A 16,379-nucleotide genomic window follows, 5' to 3' on the forward strand; every position below is an offset into this window, starting at 1 on the left:
AATTGTATTCCATCGCCTGTTATTGCAGTCTACTTTGCTGGAAATGGCAACCGTTTCACACATGGTGGGCTTTCTTTATAGGCTGTATATAAATACGACATATGAAAAACTCGCAGATTTCTGCATGCTAGCCCTAACAGAACTTGTTTTCGGAAATCAAGTAGAAAGGCTGGTTGTCTGTTCAATTCTGGGATGGGTATTAGATGGTAACAAAACCTTGTGAAGGATAAGCATCGGCATATTGTCTATTTGCTAGGTCCATTTGTCGAATACAATCACTGCATTTCAAGACCCATGGCCTGGAATGCTACCCAGAAAAGTTAACCACCAAAAGGACGGTGATGATCACTTTCAAAAGTAGGTCAAGAAACAAAATGAAATAGAAAACGCCACACCCAGTATTTCGTTGACCATAAAAACCCTGTGCGAAGGTAACAGAAGACATCAGTTGTTCACTTCTTCAACAACAATCAACATGCAACTAGTAAACAGCATTGCTTTTGATTTTATCGGTTTACAATTTCATTGTATTATTTTCTTTCTTTCATTTTCCTTTACGTAGTTGGTCATCGCTGCTTTCTTGGCCGTCGCTGCCGCTGCGCCTTCCAGCTACAAGCCGGAATACAAAGCTCCCAGCTACTCGGAACCAAGCTACTCCACACCAGCTTACTCCGCACCAAGCTACAACAAGGATAACAAATACGCTGACATTACCATCACCAGCCAATCTGATGTCCGCAACCTCGACGGCAGCAGCCAGTGGAGGTATGTCAGTTTCATTTTTCATATTCATTAATTTAAGAATTAATAATAATTTTATTTTTTTTTAATGATTATTCTTTCAACCCACAGCTATGCTCAGTCAGACTACACCACCCGTGAGGAGTCTCAGGTCCAGAAGAAGATGCAAGGAGTCACCTACGATTCTTACGGCAAAGAATCGTACGGTGAAGTCCTAGGCAACACCAACAAGGGATCCTCTTACTGGGTTTCACCTGAAGGCCAGAAATTCACTCTCACCTGGGCCGCTGATGAAGCCGGTTTCCAACCCAAAGGTGACCACTTGCCCGTCGCCCCCGTCCATGAATACGAGCTCCCAGTTGCTCCCGTCCATGAATACGAGCTCCCTGTCGCCCCCGCTCTTCCTTATTCCCGCACCGGACTCGGTTATTAACATGCAAACGTTTCTTTAGGGTAATGTTGAAAAATTTGTACTGCACGAAGTATGCAAGTTTAATTTATTCACGCCAAATATACGCAAAAAAAAAAAAATAATAATTTCAGCCGTTCAGTAGCATCGCATAAGTTTTAAAGGGAAAACGTTGGAGCACCTTATCGTTAAAATTTTATTTTGCGTTAAAAATAGAAAGAAACTCGTCGTGGAATCGAACGCGCGATAATAGAATAGCAGTCACATACTATAGCAGCATGCCACACCATTCATTTATATTTGAACAGTGGGTGCCGTTTCACAGTGGATGACTATCAAAGAAAATGTTGGTTTGAATGTGCGGTCCTGGCACAGTGGTTATCACCCACTCTTTGTATTCTGTCGGTCCCGGGTTCAAGTCCCGCCACATCCAATTTCCAAGCCCTCCATTCCCTCCCGCCCCGCCCCGCCCCTCCCACCCACCCTCCCGCCATCGTTCAAAATTCTTCACAACGGATTCGCCTTCTTCATCTCATTGGATTCGCAAGATTCTGCATCGTCATCGCATCAAGAATGAAGAAGAAGAAAGAAGAGCCATGCCTACTATAATGGGGCTAAATGGCACCACACTAAAAAAATCACACTCACACACATCTACACGACAATTTAACACGCTTACAGACGTTTCATATCGATCTGTAGTACCGTTCACTACACGTTGAAGATCGATTCACAAACTGAAGGTTGAGAAGAGGTAATCGTAGCTCGTAGGTTGTTCGTAAGCCTCCCCATGGCCACTAGGTTCATGGATGCAGGCAGCTAATAATCGGGATATGTGACCCTCTTCGATACCCGTAAGTTTTTGTTGTTTCCTTCGTCACCTGGCCTTCTTCTTCTCCGACTACCGACTGATGCTGCAAGCTATCACGAACGATCAAATGATCCCTAAAAGGCAATCTGAAAGTTGGCCAAAATACAACAAGGCTGCAGCAATATCACACGCTAATCACAAATTTCAATGAATCTGGTAAAAGCTAGGGAAATAGTGAAAAGACAGCACAGGAAGTGGGACAAACCTGTTAGTATATTAATGTGGAAATTGTGTGGAGTGAAAACTTGTATACTGGGTCATCTTGTGAGATCGGCTTGATAGAAATTTTTCTTGAAATATGAACGGACAAACATTTCGTTCGCTGTGATGCGTGAAAGCCTCTTACACTCAACGAATAGTGATGTCCTTTTGTCGGCTTTTTGTTTCTTCTGTTTTCTTTTTTTCCATTTCATATTGTGGTCCTATCAGAGTTCCGATGGCAAACGCGTTCAAAAGAAGACGAAATTCACATCGAGAGATGAAAGTGCGGCTTTTTGAATAATTCACGGCTCGTTAAACAGCGGCCTGCACGCCAGACTCTTGGTGATTTGATGTGTTTCTGCTACATCTTTGATTGTACAGACATCAGATAGAAGCTCTATCGCGTGCAGTTCAACGTTCCATTAACTTAATCTCGAGGTACGAAATAATAAGCGGCTTAAGAAATGAAAGATAATATCGTAACTAAATATTTTGAATAAAACTGGCTAACAGGAAGATGGTGTCCTATTCGATGATAAACGTTCCGTGATCTAGTTATAGGAATTTTCACCCATTTCCATTGGGCGTTTCTCTGTAAAGAGAACATTGTTATACTGCCAACTACGTCCCATCGGCAGATATTAACTGTTAGTTTAAAAAGTAGAGTGGTAGCAAAGGCGAAACAGCTGACGGTGCGCTTTCATCTTCTTCTTCGTCTCATAAGAAACGGCTGATATCATTTGGTTTGGGACAATAGTGAGACTATAAGGAGACGATTTTGTGGGCACGTAACACATCGTTTTGTTTCGCAGCCCAAGACAAAACATCCCACCCAATGGGAAACTGGATTTCCTATTGAAACGAAGAGAAACCGACCATCATTTTTACGCTGTAGGACATTTGCTCAGCAAGTTTTCGTTTACGGAAAAAAAAAACTATTTATACAAGTAAAGCAAGCTCGTTCTTTTCAGTTTCCTCTGTACACTCCATCGTGCTTCTTCTGTTCTCCGCCAACATCCGTATATTGACATCGTAGGCCACTGTGTGCCGAAGCGACTAGAAGGATGTCGTCGTTAGTGGCGACTGTTTTGCTGGTTCTGCTCATATCATCCAGCATCAATTCGTCTGCAGTTTCCTCAACCCCAACGTACGGACAAGATGTCATTACTATTACACATCAAAAACAATTGCAACGACAATCCAGGGCACCCGATGTTGCCCCCATCGAAGATTCTTATTTAGAGGCTCTGAAACATTCACGGGGCAGTCACAACAAAGGCCCTACTCCAACATTCCATCATCACCCGCATGCAAATCCTCATGAAAGTCATTCACATGGAGTCATTCAAGACACAGGCCACCAATTGCACGCACACTTTCATCCTGAAACACCAACGTACGAATACTCATCGACGAGCAGACCGTTATCAGCAATGGAGAAAAACTATTTGAAACCGAAAAAAACGCCAATGTTCGATGTAAAAGATGTAGATCAATCGACAGAAGAGGAACAATCAGAAGAAGACGAACAGTCGGAAGAGTGGATCGAATCCGACGCTAGTACACAATTTGTCCACATAATCAGACGTCCACATAACAATGCCGCATCTGTTCGTTCTGCGTACTCAACGTACTCAGCCAACTTGGTCAATGCAATGAACACGAAACGCAATGACATCAAGACCGTGGAGCTGATAGATAACAAGAGCGATGAGAAACAAACGAACCGGATTGCGACTAAACACAAACAGATTTTAATCAAATTACCTGAATCGATGGAACTTATTACAAACAAGGCTGCTAGCGTCTTTAGAAATGGAATGAAGAACGTCGGATCTAGAGTTAACATGTTGAACAGTTTGGCAAACAGAGTCAACACATGGTTGCCGGCTGTAAATGCAGTGGGTCGCAGGAAGAAACGCTCCGTGTCCGATGAGGAGAATTACAACGAAAACGACATCAAAAAGCGACAATCAAGAAATGACGCTAACAAAATGTCCACCACCAATAACCGGCCTTTACGATTTCAGTTCCAAAAGTTGTCACCCAATTCTAAAAAGACTTTTGCGCGTTCATCCGAAAAACGATTGGCTAGCTCCAAGTATCAAAACTCGAAAACTACCAAATTGAAGCACGTACTGCCCTGGTTCTATTCCGTGTTTTCCAGAAACCAAAAGACAACGACAAGTCGAGAAGCAGATGACGCTGAATCCCACGAAAACTTGCTGGATAAAAGTGACAGTAATCTTACCACATCCTTCAAATCATCTTCTGATAATACGCAAAACGTTAAAGATATCCTTTTAAGCAAACAAGGCTCTGCACATGTCGATCATTCAAAGTTCACTCATGGCCACGGTATCATCGTTCCATCCGTTCCTGCAACGAGTTCCGATACTGTTATTAAAGATACTGTCACTCCCGGTATCGTGTCACAATCGAACGATCTGTCGCCTTACACTCACGGTCACGGTATTGTTGTCCCCAATGAACCATTAATAAATATTCCGTCTATAGGAGAGTCTTCGCTCGTATCAGACGTCGTTGAAAATCACAACATCCTGGCCGGTTTTATCAACGGAACGGGCCCCAATTCCTCGTTGTCTACATCAAATCTACTTGGCGATCATAATATTATCGAAACAGACGCGAGCATTTCACCTGTTGATTCTCTCATTGCAAGCCTCGACGGCCCTGTTTTAACAACAGGCGTCTTTGAAGATGAAATAGATTTGGCATTGGATGATTTAGAATCATTGATGACGGATATCGTCATCGCTCCGCTTCAAGTGGAACCTGTCGTGGCTGAGGAGGGTAGTTCAAACGAAACTATTGTGGAATCACCAGACTCATCCGATGCTGTCATCATCGAGGCCGCCGAAGGCAATCAGCCGGCTTCCATTCCTGTTGTTTCTAACTTGGCTCACCTTCTGGTTGCCTCTTCCGGCAGTAGTTCATCATCGTCCAGCTCATCTTCATCAAGCGGATCCATTAGCAGCGGAGGCGTAACTGGTGGAGATACATCTGCCGTATCCATCAATCCATTCCCGTTGATCTACACCATCGGATTGGCTGCCATTGGCATCTTTGTTTTGACGTTGCCCATTTGGATTCCGTTTGTCGTTGCCAGGATGAGGAAAGGCCGGAATTCAATTAGTCGTCGCAGTCCGTTTGTTTTCCCGATAGGATCAATTAATAATGACGCGGAATTTCATTCCTATTCCACCTTGTTACGCCAGTTAACGCCGTCTGATGATTCATTAGATAATCCAGGACCATTGAATGCTGAGGATTTATACGGACCTACGCACACCAATTATTTTGACAGAAAAGCAGCACGTCGTCGACGATAAACAATAATCCTAGCACAGAAAGATAAGAGATCGATTTATTCTTTCTACTACCCACTACCATGTCCAACTGTAATCATTAGACTTCATTAACGGATGTATTTATGCTTACCCCTGATAACACTACGCGAACCATAACTATAAGACTTTGACATGGCTGTTTATTTATTCCAACGGAAAAAGGCTATTCCTTTTTTATATAAACAATTTGTCTCCAGTGTACCTCTTCATTGATTTGTCCTTGAGTTGGAATGGTTGGAAAACGTTTTTCTTGTGAACGTAATTCCCGAGGTGCACTTTTCTCACCAGCAGGGAAGGCTAAAGGCTGCTGCAACGATGATTGTTAAAGTTTCGTTTCAAATGGAGTTAAATCGATACTGGTGTCTGCGAACTGAGGGGAAACCCACGTTCATCAATCTACCATTTGACAGGTTGAATTCTATATCGCTAAGGTGTGTCCCACCTGAAGAGCAACCGTAATCAGACCGGAGAGACGATGCAACAGTAAATTACTGTTACTTTCAGTGATTAAGGCTGAATATAGAGAGTGAAACGGTGATTTGTTGTTGTTACAGATGTTGTGGACGGCAAACGGCCTCCATTTCGATGGAATGAGTCATGGAATTTTAGGTACAGTGACGTAACTAAACGTACAAAATCATTGATCGTTTAGCGTGCAACAGTTATCCAGCGAACGGAAATCACCAGATGTCCATTTGTGATTCGATTATGCAAACTACCTTATAAAATTGTGAAAAAAAATATAATTAAGCTGTTCGAATGTATAGTGATGGCTCCAGAAAGGCTTGTCGTCATGACTCTATCGCTTTATTTTGATAAAAGAGCCATCTCGCTCCTAGCAGGTGAATTTTCTTTTCCCATTGCCTATCACAATGTTCTATTTCAGCTCAAATAGTCGTGCAAAATAAGTGTGTCAACACTGAGTCCTTTGGTTTATTCGTGCTACTCCCTAATACAGCTTACGAGGAAGTGTAAAAACGTTGTTTTCATTTTTATTGCTAAATTTTGCTTAATAATCATGACACGAAAATCATCGCCAGTCCTGATATTCTTTATTGCTTTCAGAACACCACCGTGAAACCCACTGAAACAGTATCTGTTGCAGTTTAGGCAACGAAATGGCCATATGGTGGAAATATGTTTGAAATATCCAGAGGACAACAAGGAACCAAGTCTACAATGTAAGAGAAATCGGGTTGTCGTTAACGACAAACAAAAGGTTACCGTGTACAACGATATTTTAATGTTGATATTATATCCATTCGCAAAATAGAAAACAATAATTCATTAATTAATAAACTAAACTACCGTAAGGAAATTGTCGCGTGAAAGTAAAGTTAACGCATTCGTATGACGTCAGAAAGAAGAAATTGCCAAGTTGATACAGAGATATACGTTTTGTTTATTTGTGATTCGAAAGTAGGGCCTACACCACCCTACACCTGCTGCGATATCTAACGTGAACCTAGTGTTTGTACTTTTAGGGAAATTGTTGAAGAATTAAAACAATAGGAAGTGGAACGGGTTTGTTAGCATTAATTGGGCAATTGTGAGACTAAACACGTACAACATTGGGTCGTATTCTGATAGGGGCATTGAAAGCAGCTTATTCTTATAAACTAGGCTATATGAGCGCTCATCATTAGAGTGGTTTATTTATAGGAAATGTTGTGTATAACAAAAATTAGTACGCACAGTTTCACTCCATTCTTTACGTAAGTGTAACCCTTTGCGTTTCTACTATCGCATGCACCAGTCTGCAGGTGGTGTGAATGAGGGAAAGGAACACTGGCGCCGATCATAACAATTGTTTATACCTGCATTCAACAACAGCCATCAGCGAATCTATTTTTCTCTCTGCTATTCTAAAATTAGCTAGCAAAAAAAAATGTAGGTAGGGGAATCATGGAAGTGACGATTAAATTGTGTCCCCTGTATGATCTAGATTTTTGCTTTTACATTTACAGCACATTTTCTTTTACCACTTACATCCTTTTTCTTCTTGGCTTTTGCTGCTATTTTGGTCTATTCAATTACTTTATTTTCGCACTCGTCGTCCCCATTTTGATCCTCTTGTTTTACAAGATTAACATCAGCTCTATACCACATAAAAATGACGCATCTTTATGTCTTATACATGCAAAGAAACGCATGGCTTGTCTTTGGGATTGAGATACGTCTCGTTGAGCAAAAAATTGCCGCACCGTGCAGTGTACCATTGTCGTTCCGTTTATGACTTGTAATATTTATGATTATACCGTGGTCGTCTAGTATAAGTATTGGATTGGACCTAGGCCTACTATAGTGGAACGTTCCGCTGACCCAGTATCCCACAACATCTTCAATTGTATGCGCGTGTGGGTAATCGGCACTTTTGGCCAGCAGTGCTGGACAATGTTTAGCGCGCTAGAGTGTGTAATACGCTGGCGAGGCGGTTCTCTCTTACATACCAACAGAATAAAGAGGAACGACTTTCGGCCGCTATCTTTTTTTTTGTTTAACCCACTGTATAAAAGTGACGAGCCGCTGGCTAGCCATTTCAGTCTTTCAGTGTCTTATCTCTGGCGCTAATCGTTCGTTACGGCTCTTCTTTTGCTTCATCATCGCACTGACTCTCGGCCGCCTTTTGCTTGAAAACAGAGTGGCTAGACCAGAGTGCAAATCTACATTGTTCTTTCGTCGGCTTGACTTTAAAGAAAAACAACAACAAAGAAGTGTTTAGAAGGCGGAAAGAAAAGTGATCTTGGTTATTGTTCTGTTGCAGTTCTACTTTTCATTTGAGCGTCAAACTTGCTCAACACTTCCCGCTAGTATATATACACGAAAAGGACGTTGGCAACTCGCAGCAATCTGTAATTACACAAGATAATAAGAGAATCATCAGAGATATTGAAAAGATCCCTTCTACTGGACTGCACATTTTCAAGGACTAAGAGGAGAACCGGAACTGAACCGCATCCAGCTGTGTTGGGTAAGTTTTTCTTTTCAGAATCAAACAGTTACGTCCTAATTAAGGGATCAAGCGAAACAAATTATTCAGTAAAGTAAAAAGAAATTCCTAACTTGGAACCGAAAGGACAGTTACTGACTTTGCCAGACTTCCTTTTGCTTGGTGTTACAAGGTACATCGGTGTACAGTATTGTGAACAAGCACCGTACAGTGCAATTGACAACAAAATCACGTGATTGCAGCTGTCCATTGTTTCGCAGACTCAGCTGGGCAAACCAAGAACTGAAGAAAACGAAAGAAACAAGTCCACTGTCTGATTCCAGTTTGCATTTTCAGGTAGTGTCACAATAGCCCAACTTGTTGCAGATTGTTTTTGTGTGATTGTGAATGACCTCTCATCCGTTGTTTTGCAGGAAAAAAACGGGATACGATGTACTCCATGTCAAAATTGTAGCCCTAAAAAAACGAAACACTTCAAATCAATAGAAAGTCTAATAACGCAAAGGATCGTCAACGTTCCTCCGGCAGGAGGTTATACAAAATGGTGTCGTTAATAGCGATGATCGTCGTTGTCCTGTTGCTGTCCGGGCCACAGATGGCCTCCGCGGCACCAATTCGAGAACACAGAAGTATACAAACGTTTACACATTTTAATGTCTATAGAAAAAAAAAAGTGTTAACACACGAGTCGTTTAGAATGTTGATCTCTTTAGTTCTTCTTAACATTTGTACGGTTCGTTTTTTGCAGCAGCTGGTGGACAAAACGAAGACAGTTTGAAATTAGAAGTTGACAGCAATTTAGCCGAGGATTGGACGGAACGGAAATATCCACCACCCATCGGCGATGTCGACACGACACATAAATACACTCACGGTCACGGTATCGTGACTCATTCCCAACAAGAGCCTTTGCTAATATCGGACGCTATCGTTCAGCACAGCGTCCTAACAGACCAAGAGGAACTGGATTCAACGATCAATGATTTGCTGTCCCAACTGCAAACGGATTTGACTACCGGTTTAGTATCAACTGCTGGATTATTTCCCGATATCAATTTCATCAACACAGACACGGACGTTGTCATCGTCGACGCCCCGCCACCCATTGAGGCTGTTGAAGCTGAAGAAGAGATCGTAGAAGCCGTTGAAGCCAATCAACCGAACTCGGTGCCTGCCGTCTCTAATTTAGCCAACTTGTTCTTTCCTCAATCCGACAACAGCCTGTCGTCTGCTGGTTCTTCATCAACATCGTCCTCCAGCGACAGCGTCAGCAGTGGAGGAATACTTGGCGGTTCAGTCTCTTCCACGTCGATCGCCAACCCTTTCGCTATACTCTTCAGTTACGGACTGGCGGCCGTCAGCGTCTTTGCCTTGACTTTGCCACTTTGGGTTCCGTTTGTGGTCGGCAAGAGACGCCACGCACCTGGGCCGTTAAGGAAGAAACTTTATCCGCTCAACAAGAAGAAAGCACCGCTCATCCCTGCTAATCAAACAATTAAACAACCGGAAATCAATTACCAACATTACCAACATCAGGAAATTGAAAAATTACCATACAGCGATTACGAGGAGAGTTTTGTGGTGACCCAGCCGCCAAGCGCAGGTATACAGGAGGTGTACCACCCTGCTGATGGCAGTCCAGATATTCCGGCCGATATCGGTTTGCATCTCGGTCCCTATTCGGCTTTTTTTAGCAATTCATTGTGGCCGAAATCGGACGAGCAACTGAAAGATCCAGGACCGCTCAAATCGGAAAACGTCTACGGTCCTATAAGCAATTTTTTCTTGAAAGCTGCACGTAGGAATTCCATAAGAAGGAGATTGCAAAAGAAAAAGCAATAAAACGTGTGGCGGCAGTGATATATTTCATATTGCATGTATTATAAAATCTTCCGTCTTTTATTTTGTGTTATTAAACATGGTTTGTATTACCTCACTGCGTAAGGTTCGTTGGCTGTCATCAGCCAACGGATGACGTGCAAGACTTTAACCTTCTTAAATAACCTGCAAGGTCGTCCTCTGCACGTTTGATTTTTTGTTTCTCGTGGGCTTTGTACGATTTCTCTTGACTAGAAACCGTGCTAAGGTTAACGCTTTGAATATTTAATTTTTTCTAACATTTGCTTCAAATAAATCTAAAATCAAAGCCTATAAGTAGTTTGTGTACTCGTTCACCAACAGCTAGCTTTTCCTTATTGTCAAGATACAGTATAATTAGTCTGGGCATGGTCACGTGAAGTAGATTCGTGTATCCCGTGATAGACTACGGGTATAGTGCGTCCGATTTCTGGAAAAAACGACTTACAGGTAAGTGCGCAGTGTAACGAATCCCACACGAAGACCCAGCACCGCTTTACCGAAGCGAATTCTTCAATGATCGCTAGGTGGCATTCGTTCTTTTCAAGTTGAACGGAGTGGAAATACACCGAAAATGTGCGATCGCGTTATCGCTGGAGCGTACTGGCGCGCTATCCTACAAGAATTTTTTGTGCATTTAAAAAACGATAGATTTAATGAAAAAAATAAAAATTTTACAAGAATCAGCATTCAATTTTGAGTATATTCTGTGATTTTCAAGAAATTCCAGCGAGTGTCAGTTTTTGCAGATTTTGAAGGGAAAATTCCCACGGTCCTAGCGCTGGTTTGTTCTAGCGCGCCAGTACGCTACAGCGTTAGCGCGATGGGGGTGATTCCTTCGATTAATTTGAAAACTCTAAGGCAAATTGAAAAATGAGCTTGATTTCCATGATTAGCATTCAATTCTGAATCGAAATCCTGCATTTTAAGTTGAATTTGAAATTTGGCCAAAAATGAAAAAGTGAGAAGGCTATAGCCTTCTCACTTTTGTCAAAATCTTCAAAAAACGAAAACTCTTAGAATCCGATAAAAATCACACATGTACAACCAAAATTAGACGCTGATTTCGATAAGGTAGATTTTTTTCTCGTCAACCCAACTGCTTTTTAAATAAACGGAAACAAAATGCTGGCAGCGCACATACTTGGGTTTGTTGTTTTTAATAATTTATTCAATAACTATAAGCTCTAGGAAAAAATAAACGACATATTTGTGATTTTCGTTTAATTTCGAATCAAAGTCGTGTATTTTTATGGCTACATCTAGGTGTTTTGAAAAAAAATGGACGCTGAAAAAAAACGCTGATTTCAGCAAAAATATTTGTTTTCTCGTCAAACCAGCCGTTTGTGTAATAAATGAATTAAACACGCTGCTGGCGCGCCAGCATTTATCACCCGTTTTTTCCGTTTATTAAAAAAACTATAAGTGCAACGTAAAAATTAACTTCATTTTTGTGATTCTCGTTTAATTTTGAATCGGAATCATGTGTTTAAAATCAAATCTAAATTTTGGCCAAAATTGAAAAAGTAGGAAGGCTATACCCTTCTCACTTTTGTCAAAATCGACGAAAAACTAAATCTCTTGGAATTCGACGAAAATCACAGGGCATAATGAAAATCGAACGTAGATTAAGATTTAGCTATTGGTTTTCTCATTAAACCAGCCGTTTTTTAAATAAAAAATAACAAAATGCTGTTACCGCTTAAAACTTTAAATTCAACTCGAGCTTAAATACTTAATTAGTTTTTGCCTTGACGAAACGTAAAAAAAACCTGTTTAAGTTGAAATTAGAAAATTAGCTCATATGAGGATGAGATGTTAAGCGAATAAATATAATATGCCGTTGTTGAGTATCAGTTATTCACGTATTTCTTCGCTAAAAGCCTCTCAGTGACGCTATATGCAGCGTTGTGGTTTAACTTTAGTTGCATTTCACGGTAGTTTTGTTCGACAATTGGGTAAAATCTAAATATTTTCTCTACAATCGAGTGACCACCGCAATTCTGGTTTGGACCTCCGTTGCTTATGGGCTTTTGTTGTTACCTCACCAAGTGAAGATTTCCGCTGAGGTTTCAGAATCCAACGGTACGAGTAAGCTCTGCATTTCTGGCTCCATGTCGTTTGATTATCTTAAAAACCAACCAAGTTTTCTTTTGTTTTCACAACGCCAACGCTTTGATGTACATTCATTTCTACAGCTGCGCAAATGACAAAAGTATATCCGGATAATTTTAACCTGAAATGTAAAATTCGCAATGGAAAAGAGGCGCTTCAAGAAATCCAGGTTTATGTTTCTACCTTAAGGGTATACAAGAAATATGCTTTTACTTTAAAGACAGCGTTCTTATGAAGAATATACAGAGATGATGCGCGTTTATATCTGTACACCTGTTGCAATACCGATCTAGGTTATACAGATGCCGTTTAAATGTTAATTTTGACATCACTCAGCCAATCATCTTTTTTTTTTTCAATAGTAAAAGTTAATGTAGTCATAACGAAATAACTTTTTAAACAGTCCCTTAGATCTAGTGATCTAGTTGATCCAGTGATGTACAAAAGAAGAGTACCAAGCACCTGCATTGCTTTAAAATGCAAGATGTGGCACAGGTGAAATACAAGCAAACCAAAATATAGCAACTAGGGCATGTCCCTCGTTCATCTACACTCCAATACATGTGAAACTGTGTATAGTGTAGTTTGAAGCAGTGCATCCCCAATTCAGGTAATGACTCCATCTTCAGAAAGGGTGGGACCGTAATACGTGCCATTAATAAAATTGTTCAGCAGAACAGCCCGTCATGGCTGTGGTGCACTTGCTAGTCTAATCTTGTTACTTCTCTTTTTCCTCAAACGTATATACCGTTAGCGGATGGTAATATGGAAAATAAAGTGCCTCCACGTCCGCCCTTATCTGCGATTATTACTTGGGCCAGGTTAGCGTTTTGAACAAAGGCGAGTAACGAATGCGAACAAGCAAAACGTACGGGAATGCAAATCTAGAAAGAAAATCTTTTCGAAATGAAAAACGAAAAATCATGTTTTGCTTCAGGGCCTAATCAGCCTGGTGCTCGGTAATTTAGCCATCCATTTTTCCCTCTTTTCTCTTTGCGAATGAAATGTTTGTTGTTTGCGGTATCCGCACGCAGACCGCGAATGGTTAACCAAAGTCTTTGTACCCCGGTAACGGATGGTATTTTACGCCAATAAGCATACAAAGCAAAAAGTTGGAAAACAAAGGTGGCATTGCTTAATTCCTTGGACGGGCAGTACTTAAAATAAAGAGTCGCTGCACTGCAATCAGTTTGACAAGCTGGTCCGTCAACATTTCACAGCGGTCCTGCACCTGCTGTCCCTCCTACACGACAGGACCCATGTTTACATGCGTAGCTCTTTGAAGGTTGTTGTTTTCAGCACACACTCAAAAGAACAGCGGTGTTGTTCCCCTTAGTATTATAAATGTTTACATTCATTTCAATAAATCGACAGGATCTACTGTCAAATGAACTGAGGAAGACTATGGTAATTTCTTCATCACCGAGCAAACGACAATAACAGCTGCTTAACGCGTCACGAAAATCATCATTATAGTAAATCTAATCGAGTTTTTTCTTACACTCTTATCACAAATTCGGTTCTTCCATTTCCCGGAGTGCAATAGCTACGTTATTTTTCTTGGTGCACTGACGTCACGACTGCGGTTATCCCCTTTTTGCGTGGGCTGTGGCCGTTGAAAGCTTAGGGGATTTTATTTTGGTTGGAAAACAAGTGACTATTCGTTTTTTTAAGGCAGCAGCCTATGGTATTTAAAACAAAGTTGTATATTCAAATTATTGTATAAGTACAGGTACGTCCCATTGACCCATATCTATTCTAATAAAAATATATGCAAGATGATGAGGCGTTTCTTTTAACCGTACTTCATCTTTTTTGTCTTTAACAGTAGTTGGCGAGCAAAGACATGTGATGAAGAAGAACAAGCCCGTTATTTGCCAATGATTGCGAGTGATTGGGAGATCCGAGTCAATCCAATACAACAATCGTTACTATACATCAATATAACTGTGATTTGAAATAATTAGCATAACCATATGCTAGCAATCTTTAATTCATAACTTCAAAATTTAAAGACTGATCCTTAACAAAATAAAGCTTGAAATAGCTGTGCCTTTGATTTCACACACATTCCAATAACATCCATGGGGGCCTTATTGTATACGAAAATAACACCTAAAAATCCCGTTAGTGATCTTACTAGCCCATAGCTGTGAGGCAACAATTTCGATGTAAAGGCTATGCCACCGTTATCCGATGTGTTCAGCTAAAAACAGTAAAAATATATATGAGATGCTGGTCCACGTCTTTTCAAAGTTCATCCTCTTGTTCCTGGCTTTCTGATCATGTGGAACAGCATTAACGGAGGCACCATCGATAGGTGACATGTACAATTATTTCCAAACCCTATAGCGGTTTATGATCGTTAAATTAAGAAATGGCATCCCAGGTAAAAACCCCAAATGATTTCACTACCCATAAGCCATCTGAGGTGTGTGTTTTGTCTCACCATTGCTAGTGCGTGATTAGCCTATAACAGTACGTATTTAGTCGGTGTGTTATTGAATGTTACCTCATTCGATCACCTCTTCTTAGATCTCTTTTTAAGTATAGAGGTTTTATTTCCTTTGGGTTTTGTTTTAAAGATCATTTTAACGATTTTTTATATAGCTGAAATTGGTCTATGTTTAATGCGAGTGAGATGGGTTTAGTCACTAATGCAATAAATGTATTCCAAGAATCGATTGGCGCTGAACTATTCAGTGATGCGGTACGTCCGCTTTAACAGGTGAATATGTTCCCGTGGCATCCACCATTTATAGCCGCTGACCATTCTTACATTCACGCAAGCTGTGGTGCAATTATTCTACGGGTTTCAATAGTTTTCTTCTCAAGAAAAACAAGAAAGAAGCAACAACATGCATCAGAGCGCATCGAGAAGAACACGGTCTTGTTTGCTTTGTTCTAAAGTGTCTCATCAGTGGTCTCTCTCGCCATTGGATGTTTGACTTCCACTTAACGTTCGTGTGAATAGTTGGGAGGGGAAAAAGACGACCGACTTTCACCAATCCACCTGTCAAAAAATAATGAATGAGTGTTTCCTCGTCTTCTTTAATGGCCACAATCCGACTTCGATATCTCTTTTCATTTCTTTCTGTTGCACAGTTGACGATACTCATATCACATTCCACGGATGCGTTCAGTAAGGCATGGCGTCATACTCGAGCAACATGTAATTTGCATCCACGCCATGCCGCAACGCTTACAACAGGTAAAAGAGTACACGAATGATAGACTGTTGACGGCCATAACATTGGCAAGACAGATGGTCGTGTATAGCTTCCTGCTTTCCGGTATAACGGTATACAACATCGCACCAACGTAGCAGTCGTGATTATTATCATAAAGCCAGCATGGAATGTTACAGCTTGCTGATGATCTGCTCTATAGATGAATGTGCAAATCAGCGCATTTTTTGGCTGAGCAAAAACGTTGTAGCACAGCCTGAAGTATCCGTTAGTAAAACTGAACTTTTAGGTCGAAACTGTTTGCCACATTTGCCCATCCACCCGCTGGAAGGCAAGTCTTCATCAAGCACGTGGATAACAGCCAAATGATTCTGGGCTATTGGGCCGGTAGTCTTGTTCAATGATTTATCTTATAGGTGACATTTGTTGTTGATTGTTTCACTCAGCAGGAGAGCGCAGGTAAGTTATGACTTCCTTTTTGCCCTTGCTGAATGAATAGGGCCCCGTAAAATACCGCTCTCCTTCTTATGTCATATTAATTAATTATCGGCATTGCCCACGTTCGCATTCCCACCAAAAGCCATCCACATAACGTCTTCGGACGTCGATATGATAAATATTCGATAGTACCAAAAGAACCCAGCCGAACTCATTTGCAACTTTTCTTGTCCACGAT

At 41.0% G+C, this 16,379-nt stretch overlaps 3 protein-coding genes across 5 annotated transcripts; all 3 read left to right on the forward strand.

Moving 5' to 3' along the window:
* The first annotated feature begins 341 nt into the window (after positions 1-341).
* On the forward strand, positions 342-1,237 carry LOC130691087 (endocuticle structural glycoprotein ABD-4-like). The gene is made up of 4 exons (XM_057513991.2): positions 342-357; positions 432-484; positions 563-765; positions 853-1,237. The coding sequence occupies exons 1-4, from the start codon at positions 342-344 to the stop codon at positions 1,172-1,174; spliced, it is 594 nt and encodes a 197-aa protein (XP_057369974.1). The 3' UTR covers positions 1,175-1,237.
* Positions 1,238-3,201: 1,964 nt separating this feature from the next.
* On the forward strand, positions 3,202-6,530 carry LOC130690937 (uncharacterized). The gene has a single exon (XM_057513809.2). The coding sequence runs from the start codon at positions 3,287-3,289 to the stop codon at positions 5,573-5,575; it is 2,289 nt and encodes a 762-aa protein (XP_057369792.1). The 5' UTR covers positions 3,202-3,286; the 3' UTR covers positions 5,576-6,530.
* A 1,598-nt stretch (positions 6,531-8,128) lies between these two features.
* LOC130690940 (uncharacterized) lies at positions 8,129-10,623 on the forward strand. Of its 3 annotated transcripts, none has more exons than XM_057513813.2 (4): positions 8,129-8,564; positions 8,716-8,879; positions 8,957-9,172; positions 9,292-10,623. In XM_057513813.2, the coding sequence occupies exons 3-4, from the start codon at positions 9,085-9,087 to the stop codon at positions 10,383-10,385; spliced, it is 1,182 nt and encodes a 393-aa protein (XP_057369796.1). In that variant the 5' UTR covers positions 8,129-8,564; positions 8,716-8,879; positions 8,957-9,084; the 3' UTR covers positions 10,386-10,623. The 3 variants fall into 3 exon arrangements, with proteins under 3 accessions (XP_057369796.1, XP_057369799.1, XP_057369797.1); XM_057513816.2 differs by having other exon boundaries at positions 9,295-10,623; XM_057513814.2 differs by lacking the exon at positions 8,129-8,564 and having other exon boundaries at positions 8,632-8,879.
* Positions 10,624-16,379: the final 5,756 nt, after the last annotated feature.

Source organism: Daphnia carinata, chromosome 1 (assembly GCF_022539665.2).
Source record: "Daphnia carinata strain CSIRO-1 chromosome 1, CSIRO_AGI_Dcar_HiC_V3, whole genome shotgun sequence".
Classification (NCBI taxonomy): Eukaryota; Metazoa; Arthropoda; class Branchiopoda; order Diplostraca; family Daphniidae; genus Daphnia; species Daphnia carinata.